The following is a 10,297-nucleotide window of genomic DNA, read 5'->3' as shown; positions in this document are numbered from 1 at the left end:
TAGCTGGATAAAGCCTCCTCAAGGATGGCTCAAGCTGAATACATACAATCTATTCATCCATCAATGGAAGGTGTGATTCACTCTAAGAGATTGCAGGCTGGGTACAGGGGGATGACAGGCTCATTTTTTGTTCAAAATTTTGCAATGAATTGGCATATAAATTAGGTCACTTAGCTCCTCCCATTCACTCGGATCGGATCAGGAAGGACAAGCCACCTGATTGGCAGCCTCTAGATCAGTCCAATTAATGTTGATGTTAGCATTTTTATATCATTTTGTTAATATACAGGTAGGGGTCTCCCTAACCTCAGCATTTTCATAAAAAAAAAAATTGCTATATGTAAAAATATATAATTGGCATCAAATGCCCATGATAAATTTATGTGGCTCAAAGTGAACTACCTAAAAATATTATATAAGTAGCTGAAATTCCGTGGAGTAATAACTGGTCTAGAATGTGAATCTAGGACTACTTGATTTTACACATTCACACGTCGCCCGAGTGGCAGTGAGCCTGCAGAGAAGGTGCTGATCGCTTCATCTCAAGTGGGACTCCCAACAGGTGTACAGGTGCCTTTAATTGGTGGGCTTCATAAGGACTTAGGTGTAGGTGAGCTAGCGCGATCAGGTCTTTGAGCTCAGACTTAACATGCAATGTGATTGGAATTTATGCCATAGAAAATATGGGCAGCACCCCTACCACGTGCGATTTGAGTTCAACTCAATAAGGTCAATTTTTTTTTTGAAAATAGGGAATGATGGCATGGAGTTTTTAAATTTTCATCAATAAACATTATTTTAATATTTAACATATAAAAAATATAAATTTTTGAAATGATATTTAAATAATTAAAAAGCTATTAAAAATAGCAAAATAAAATTTGAACATGTCCATGTCCATTCAGCGTGTCATTAGGAACATGCCCTGAGACATAAATTAGAACTGCATCCCCACTTTGTGGATGACCAAATGGCGCTCATTGAGTTGCATGACTTTTCTTTAATGCTTGATCCTAGCCAACGAATTTGGTTGATGCAATTTGGATTTTCTTATATATATATATATATATATATATGAAAAATAAAAACCTACAAAATGGGCTTGGTGCTAAACGAAACACTCTATTAGACTTCTGTATTTTTTTCGAAATTCTAACTACACAGATGTGATTTATATGCTTGTTTTTATATGAATCACTCTTTGGAATATTTGATTCCGATGCATGGATAGGTTTTTATAATGTTTTAAAAATCAAAGCCCTATAATTTTTTTAAGTTTTTGAGTCTCCAAATACCATTCTTTACATCCAAAATGAATTGTCCAAGTATCAATTTCTAGTAAATCAATGATGTTGGATACATTTATTGTGTTGGAATTTCAAAAAAAAAAAACCTATAATTTTTATAAGTTTTTGAGTCTCCAAATACCATTCTTTACATCCAAAATGAATTATCCAAGTATCAATTTCAAGTAAATCAATGATGTTGGATACATTTATGGTGTTGGAATTTCAAAAAAAAAAAAAAACTGAAAATCTGACAGTATGTTTCATTTAGCACCATGCTTATTTTGTAGGCTTTCAGTTCTCATATATATATATATATATATATATATATATATATATATATATATATATATATATATATATATATATATATATATATATATATATATATATATATATATATATATATATATATATATATATAATTTGGTGGTCACTAGAATATGAGAACTAGAGTGTGAACTAGCATTTCCGATGTTTTGTTTTTCCAAGTCTGATCTTGCAGATGCATTCAACATGTTCCGTTTGTTAGGAATCAACCCTTGGATCATGCTTTTAGACAAAAAGACATGATTTTTTAATGCTTGAATATTTACAAAAATTTTGAACGATTGATTTTTAAACTTAAAAAAAATCTTGCTTATACTTCACAATTGAATGATTCAAGAGCCGATCCCTCTAAAATCAAACATGTTGATGACAACTATATGGCCAAATTTAAGAAAAAACTAAAAAAAAAAACACAAAAATCTCCATTCACACCCTATTTCCTATATCTTTAGTTCTCATATTCTAGCGGCCCCACAATTTGGTGTTAAATTAATTTGCTTTATCAAAAATTCAAAAAATGATATGAAAAAGTTTTTCTTTAAAATCAGAGATAGCTCTCTTTTATGAATGTAACAGACATTAGATGGACTGATGGAGATAGAGGAATCATACCCATTCTTATACCTCTCCTACACAAGGTGCCTTTCTCACATTCTTTTAATTATTTTTCTGTCAAATTTAATTTATTTTAATTTTAACTACAGTTGAAACATTTTTCTATCTCGTAATTCCTATCACTCTCATAAGTAGGCATTTTTCCTCTAAAAAAACAGTAGGCATTTTTCTAAACTTCAGGGTAGTCACTAGGGGGTATGTCTACAAGTCCGGTTTGGTTCAGACCCATGTGGAACCAGACTTGGACCAGATTTTTGGGTATGATATCATGTCCAGACCCGAATCTAATCGGGTCTACAATAAGAGAAACCAAACCCGGACCTAATAAGAACTACATGAACCAGACCAGGTAAAATAAATTTTCTTTATCATTTTTACATTGAAAAATTGCATGTTTTAATTGGAACTCGGGTCGGGCCTGGGTCTAGTATATAATTTCACAAACCATACCTAGGTCCATGTATTAATCGGACCTTCGGGTCCAGACTCCGTCTTTCTTAATCGGGTCTTCTTATGCGTCACCATACCTTTACCCTATAGGGTTTAGTCCAAGTAAAACCGACCGTTGACACCCCTAGTAGTCACTATCTTTCAGAGTTTTCCAGTTTACACGTACGAATGCTCCAAACTCATCTTGTAGGGGTGGCTGGTGAGAGTCATCAAATAGATAGAATGTAACAAGTTCGAAACTCATTGGTGCATGAACTTTTTCTCCGAGGTTTAAGTTGGGTTTTGTCCTCCGTGGTAGGGAAAGATAACCTAGGGTTTTAGGCTAATGAACTCAATGAAGCAGACCATTTTTCCGCGGTTAAAGAAAAAAAGGAAATTTTCACTTTTGTTAGGCGAGCAAACAGTTGAGACCGTCCATCTGTGCCGACCAGATTGGGCCAATGAATGAAAGATATCGAACATGGATGTCGCTTCCTCTCCTTTTCTATCACCAAAATAATTGAAACTTTCTTGTGCATCATCAATTCATATATTTTACGGGGGCCCCGCTTGTTTGGTTGCAAGTTCAAAACCCAATGTTATACAATTCATTATTTTACTCTTTCAAAAAAAAAAAATCTACAGCTCCCCACAATTTTGTCCCCCTCCCCCCCATTTCATCTCTTGTGATTCATGAAAGACCTGTTTGTTTACTTGTTTGGCAGATTGGAAACTGTTCACATTTTTATATTCAAAAGGGAAACTCAAAAGATTACTCTGTCCATTCAATGAGGGGGGCAGAAAATCCCAGAATTATTGTTTGTTATCAATTTCCCATTTTCCCCTAATTGAAAAGGAGGAAGATGGGCTTCACCCATTGGCTCTGCTTCCACCATAGAATACAGATTCTCATATGGGGTCAGATCAAGACTCGGGAGACTGAACCCGAGTCAGAAGTTAGAATCGGATTGGCTTGACAATAAACTTGGATTGTCAAATATCGAACCCACTTGATGGTCTACGTGAACATGATATTGGCTTGGCTTTTTCGAGTCTATGACAATGACTAGGGGTTCATGCACACAAGCACGGCAACACCCAAGCTTGTCATGTTCAAGCTCGGCACAGTAAGTTGTTAGCCAACCGATACTTTTTTTTATTTATTTAAAAGGCAAGCTGGGGTTAGGCGAACCCCAACCAGAACAACAGCCGCCCATGTTTCAGAGGGATTCGATCCTGGGCCTTCAGCTTGACGCAGGATCCTGCTTACCACATGGGATACCTTCCCAGTCTTTGCCAAGCAATACTTGGCTTAAGCAAGTTTGCTCAATTCTTATTTATTTTTTTAACCTCAATGTGGATGCACATTGCGCAGGCCTCTGGTTGATAAAATCCTCTATGTCTTCCTGCCCATTGAGGGCACACTCAACTTTGACCTTGCAGCAAGGGAGGCCTATTAGTCATGAAATCTCATCATCTTGGTGACATTCACAAGATCAGCCGATCATCGAGACGATTGTTCACCAGCCAAGATTTCCTTACCTTTTTTCCATAAGAAAAACATGCTTTCACACACACAATATGCATGCCAATCCGGTTCGAGTCATCCGAGTCAGAAGAGGAACCGGAAAGTACAGCAGCAAAAGCGATGCTCTCACCCCGCACACTAGCGTATCAAGGATTGGTCGTCATAAAAAGGAGGAAAAAAAATGACCCATCAATTTGTTACCACCCAGGCTGCTACTAGCAAGGTCTTCCCATGGCTGCTTCCTACCTCCCTCTATGGCTTTGATGCTCTCTCTCTCTCTCTCTCTCGATGTCTCTCTTTTTCTTCCCCTTCCTTACAAAGATGTCATGCTTCTTTACTTCGTACAGTACACTCTCCATCTGTGCCCTCTCTTTCCAACACATCCCTGCATGTATCGTTGCATTTGATCCCCTCTAAGACCCAGAGACCATGCTTGAAAGGATCGGTCTTTCTCTACGATCCAATGGTTCTTTAATCCTCTCTTATATTTAGGAAAGCATTGAAGCACCAAATCCCAATTGGGTTTCTTTCTTTTCCTTGTTATTCACTGGTTTTCACCCAAAACCCACTTCAAAACGTTGGTTTTCCGAGGGTTTCGGAGCCGGATTTTTTCTGGGGGTTCTGGTTATTGGTGGGTGCCGAAATTGGCTGAAGAATTTTCGTGATTTTATGGGGTCATTCGGTTGCACTCATGTGTAGAGCGTCCACGAAGGATCCGTTCCCTTCTTTGCTCCTAGTTCCGTGGAGGGGTTGTGGGGATTTCCGCCATTATTTCTCTGGTATTTTCTTCACGTTATAGAAGATTCTGGAAGGTGGGTGTTCTGCTTTTCGATGTCGTCTTCACCGAATCCTCGGGATCGGCCGCGTTCTTTGGACATTCAGAGGGACTCTTCAGAGGCCGAGCTTGGTGATCATGATACAGAGGTTCCTGCTTGCAAGCCGTTCTCAATTAGGTATATTGATCGGTGGTTTCTCATTATCGTGTACTGTGCATGTGCACACGATGGCTTGCACGTACGGCCTTCACGATGAGGGTGGTGCACGTGCAACCGTGCTATCTTGAAGAGATCGGATGATTGTTCTCAGATTTAAGAGAAATGGAGAAGTTTGTTTCCAATATTTTGGGGAAGGGACTTTGTGTGGAAAGTTTTCTGTTTTTCATTGAATATGCAATTATTATGTTGTTATCAGAGAGTTCATGCCCTTTTTTTCTTTATTCTATTGTTAAAAAGTGAATGCCCACTAGGCTAGTGTATGATGTTGATATGTTGAGCTTTGAAACAGATGGTTTGTTAGAATTGGCACTGAAGCAGTTATTTGTTGCATATGATAATGTTGTATTTCTCTTTGAATTGCAGAGATTATGTTTCTTCAGCTCGTGGCAAGCACATTAGTAAGAATTGGCCATTTCAGCAGAAATATATCCAAGTATGCATGAAGCATGGAATTAAGGATCTGCTACCACCTTTTGAATCTCCTGGATTGGTGAGAGATTGGTCTAGAAGAGAAGATGACTATTTAGAGCATGATGGTGAAGCAGATATGGGTAGCAGTTCACAGTGCATCACTAATATTAGTGGAGATGATGAAAAACAGGAATCATTGGATGGAGACTTGGATGAAGCAGTTACAGGAGTACTGTCTAGAAAAATGGGCTCATTATCTCTCTCTTGCAGGAATGACAAAGCCAACGATGATAGGATCACGGAAGAACAATCGTTAAGAGTTGAAAAAGGAACTGGCAATGACAAACTTGGAGCAATAACATCATCCAAAATTTCAACAGCGGAAGAATTTATGATTCCTTCATTTGTTTTGGTATCAGAACATAAAATTGATCCGCCGGTGAAAGAGAATGATTTGTTGCTTAATGCAAGTGAAATGGCGGATAATGTTGGCACTTCTATCAGAGAAGAATTTATTTCAGGAAATGTTTTAAAGTCAGGTGAGACAAAAAATAACCCTAGTTCATGTGTTGTGTTTGATCTCATCATCCCTGTTTGTAAAGGTTTTCCCTTGATTTCAAATGCAGACCTGCATTCTGGCAAAGATTGGTATGCTGAAGCATCATACAATTTGAAGCCGCAGCGGCGCAAGCCCCAAAGACATAAGATGAGGAGTAGGAAGAAGAGACGTATGGTAGATATCTGTGCTAAGGCACAGCCTTGTACATTGGAAGACTTGGATAAGAAGAATGGAACTAACTGGGCCTTGGACACAAGCGTGAGACCATATGGTGATCCTGATTCCCAGAAAGGCAAGAAATATGAAGGAGATGAGAAGGAAGAACCTTCCAACCTGTCAGACACCAAGCTATTCAAGGTTCCTGAATTGAAAAATTGCAGCCATAATTCTGTGTCAGAAGATAATACCTGGCAGATAAAGCAACTAGCAGATAATAATGTGGACGCGAGTTGTGCCACACTTACTAAAAAACATCGTCTTCGGACATCTGTGCTAAAAGACTGCAGTTATAGGTCAGATAGGAAGTTGAGCTCTCCACGAACTAGAGAAGATGAGGTAGGTTTCTGCTTGTTATTTCTTCTGCTATTAAATATAGTGAAATAGCCTTCTAATTTCACTCTAGATACAACCGCGAGAAATTGAGTTATACCATTTTTTTTCTTTGTAAAAATTCTCTCCTTGTTTGTTTGATTAAACCAAGTCTCAGTACTAAACATGACTCACCTGTCTTTCATATGCCAGCCTGCTTGTTACTGGGGATTTTGGTTGTGTAACTGTTTTGTTTTGACAAATTTAAGCTATAGAGAATGGATTTTGGGTGCTATTTCTTTGAAATGGGGTACATGTAATTGAATCTGAAATAATCTTATGGGAGTGCACTAAAACTATATCAGCAGTGACATGCACTTGATGAGCACCAAATCTAAAGGGGATTTATGTGAACCTGTTATAAAATTGCAAAACGGAGAAGCTAGAATACAATATCCATAATCAATGTTTTAAAAGCACCTTATCTCTATGTTTACTGTTTAGGCTTATCTATCTTTTTTCAAAGTCTGGTCAAGATATCAATTTTCTTGAAAAGATTATATTGAAGGTCTGGTCAAGATATTAGTTTTCTTGAAAAGATGAAAAACCGAGAGAGAGAGAGAGAGAGAGAGAGAGCATTGTTTTGGATGTTTCTTTGATAAATTGATGGTTGCCTTGTGGCTTCTGGTCTGGCCATTACATGAGATGCTTCTGAGGTAACTGGAAAGAAACAATGACTAATTTAATAACATATATTGCAGATTTGAATCGAAGGAAATGCCATTAATTCAATATTGGTACTTACCAATTTACCTGAGTTACAACTGCACACTAAGTCATTGTCATTAAGTCTTAGTGAAAGTTCAGTACCTAGCTAAAATATTTCATAATCGGCATAAGCAGCCAGCAGAGAAGGGATGTGGGGTGTTACAAAGGATCTGGAACTGGACAACTGCTATGCTGTTATCTTCAAAAATCAAGTAGCATCAGTCTGCTTAAGTGCATTGCAATACTTAGCAAATCATGTCATCTGCTTCACTCGCCCATTTAGTTTTTCCCATTTTGTTCACTTGCATATGAATCTCATGGAAATTTTGACAGAGAAAAAGTAAACTTTATGGATAGTGCTGCATTATGTATAACTTGAACTGGATCAGCAGGTTAACTGATTTATATGGGAGCACGAATCTCATCTGCTGGTGACTACAAGAAAGGCAGCATTATCATGTTATGATTTCACAAAAACCAATCTACATTAATTAATTCAAATAGGAAAAAGGTGCAAAAGATGGATATTAGTTCCCAGTGATAGAGAAGCTTGTTAGGAATGCAACTAAGATCATCTTGTCAGCAAGAATCTGTTGGCATTTGGCATGTACTACAATCAGAATCTTAGATATTTTTCTTCACTGATAGTGGACACTCAAATAGAAAGTAATATAGTAGTTGCTAGAAATACTTTGTGTTTATGATGAGATATTTTTGAATGCAAGTTCTGGTATTGTAATTTGAATAATTTTGTCAACAAACTACAAAAATCAATTTGTTCATTGTACTAGGTGTGTGCAACTCAGTAACCATAGTCTTGTGCTTTTCATCGTCAGAATGTTGGTGCTTCAGCATGGGGGCATCAAAATGAAGTCATGGGACTCCAGGCCAAACAACTGCCTGCAACACAAGTTCAAGATCATGGAGGTCGTGGATCTCACACCCTCATGCCAATGGACTACTCCATAGGAAAAGAATCCGTCATTGATCAGGAAATGTTTTCAAGCTATTATGAACCTGGAAGCAAGTCTCCAGCAGCACCTGTGGTTAAAACGAAACAGCTCATGGGTGCAGCCAAAATGAGTTCTGCACTGGAAAATTTTCTGAGAAGTGTTTCAGAACATAAAAGAAGGCCTCGCACTGTTAAAAGGATGAGAAAGGTGGATTCAATAACTTCATGTAGAGAAGCAGTTAAGCAGACTCATTATAGATCAGAATCTGAATTATTCCAAAGTGAGGTAATTGATCTTTGTCACCATTCTCCTCATGCCAGTGTACACTCTTCAAACTCCTATACCCAAGAAGACACCAATGTGGTAGATTTGAAGACAATGAAAAAGCCATTCTTCTCTAATTTTACGAACAAATACAATGGCAACTTACCAATTGAACCAAGTGTTGATTTGCCGGCTGTGACTTGTTCACCAGACGATATATTGTATGAAAGTTTCTGGCCTTGCTTGCACTCTGAAATAGATGATGCATCGGAACATCACTGTGTTTATGAAATTCAGAGTGAAGGGGGTAAACCTTATGACCTACGAGGAGCGGTTCTTGATGAAATCTACAAGACAAGATTGTCCAGCAACCAACTGCTACTAGGAGATGCAGCAAAGGATCATCAAAGCATCACACAAGAAGATCAATGTATAAAAGATTCAGTTTCACCTGTTGTCACCGCGAGTTCACATGACTCCTTAAATGGTTCAGTAAGATCAGATCATCAGCTCGCACGGCCAATATCCTTAGAGAGGCTAGTCGATGATAAAAACTGCTTGTGCTTCTCCAATGAACTTCCAAAAACCACAGGTGATATTACTAATTTGTCGGGAGGACAATTTGATGCACATTCAATCACACAAATCCAGTCACGAGCTTGAAAAGGAAGAAACTGGTGAGTCTCAAGGTTTTCCATGGACAAGATACTCGCAGAATTAATTGTTGCACTGAGGACAATGGCAGGATTCTTACCCAACATGGGTTTTAGAGCAAAATGGAAAAAGAGATTCAAGCGTTCGACAACCAGCCGAAATGGATCTCTACACAATAACATTTATTACATGCTGAAGTCTTCTGATAATTATCGAATCATTCATCAAGCACAGTATGAGGAAGCAGCCTCCAGAACTCACCCTGTGAGGTTACTCAAATTCTGATTGGTTTCGGTCCAGTGTTAAGCACCAGTTTTTGGCAGAAACATGCAAAAAGTTTGCAGAGACAAAGAAAGCGTTGGTGATAGTCAACACATTGTTAGTGGTGTTGGAAGCACCAGTTCCAGTTCAAGTTAGGGATCGAGACCGAGTTTCCCTTGTTCACCAATTAGTGGGTAGGAACAGATAGCAAAACCATATAATGCGTTCGTAAATCTTGATTTTTGGGATACAAATTCCATGCTAGGGTAGATGCTTGTGCTACTTTCTGAGAGGACCTATAATGGATGTCAACATTTGGTGTAAAGTATGACCGATCCAAAACTTGTTTATTACAGTACCAGTCACCTATTAATTTATTTGCATCCATATGACACTTGGAGATCCCCATGAATGATGAACAATTCTTTTCCTTTTTTTTGTTTTGCTTATAGGAGTTCTTGGTTGGTCATTGTACAATAGTTCGTGGGGAAGATTAAACTCAAACCAACTAGAAAAGCTTTGTATGAATTCTGCTGCAAAATTATGCCCAACTATGGTAGCGCATCTCAGGCCAAGTGAGATGCGTAAATAATGCCATGGATGATGAATCCTTTTCACCATGCACCAATCGACCAACCTCTTTGTCAAGAAAATTAACGACATGGATCGTGTTTTTGTGAATAACTTTAGTCACTATTCTTTTTCAAACCACCCTG

General features: G+C 38.1%; 1 protein-coding gene across 1 annotated transcript; it reads left to right on the top strand.

Annotated features, from left to right (window-relative positions):
• The first annotated feature begins 4,816 nt into the window (after positions 1-4,816).
• Positions 4,817-10,160, top strand: LOC149833147 (uncharacterized). Its single transcript, XM_090013377.1, has 5 exons — positions 4,817-5,141; positions 5,547-6,133; positions 6,221-6,708; positions 8,286-9,158; positions 10,062-10,160. The coding sequence occupies exons 1-5, from the start codon at positions 5,020-5,022 to the stop codon at positions 10,158-10,160; spliced, it is 2,169 nt and encodes a 722-aa protein (XP_089869503.1). The 5' UTR covers positions 4,817-5,019.
• The last annotated feature ends 137 nt before the right edge of the window (positions 10,161-10,297 follow it).

This window comes from Nuphar pumila, chromosome 7 (assembly GCF_984573655.1).
Source record: "Nuphar pumila chromosome 7, dmNupPumi1.hap1.1, whole genome shotgun sequence".
Taxonomy (NCBI): Eukaryota; Viridiplantae; Streptophyta; class Magnoliopsida; order Nymphaeales; family Nymphaeaceae; genus Nuphar; species Nuphar pumila.
This window is presented reverse-complemented; position numbering and strand designations above follow the sequence as displayed.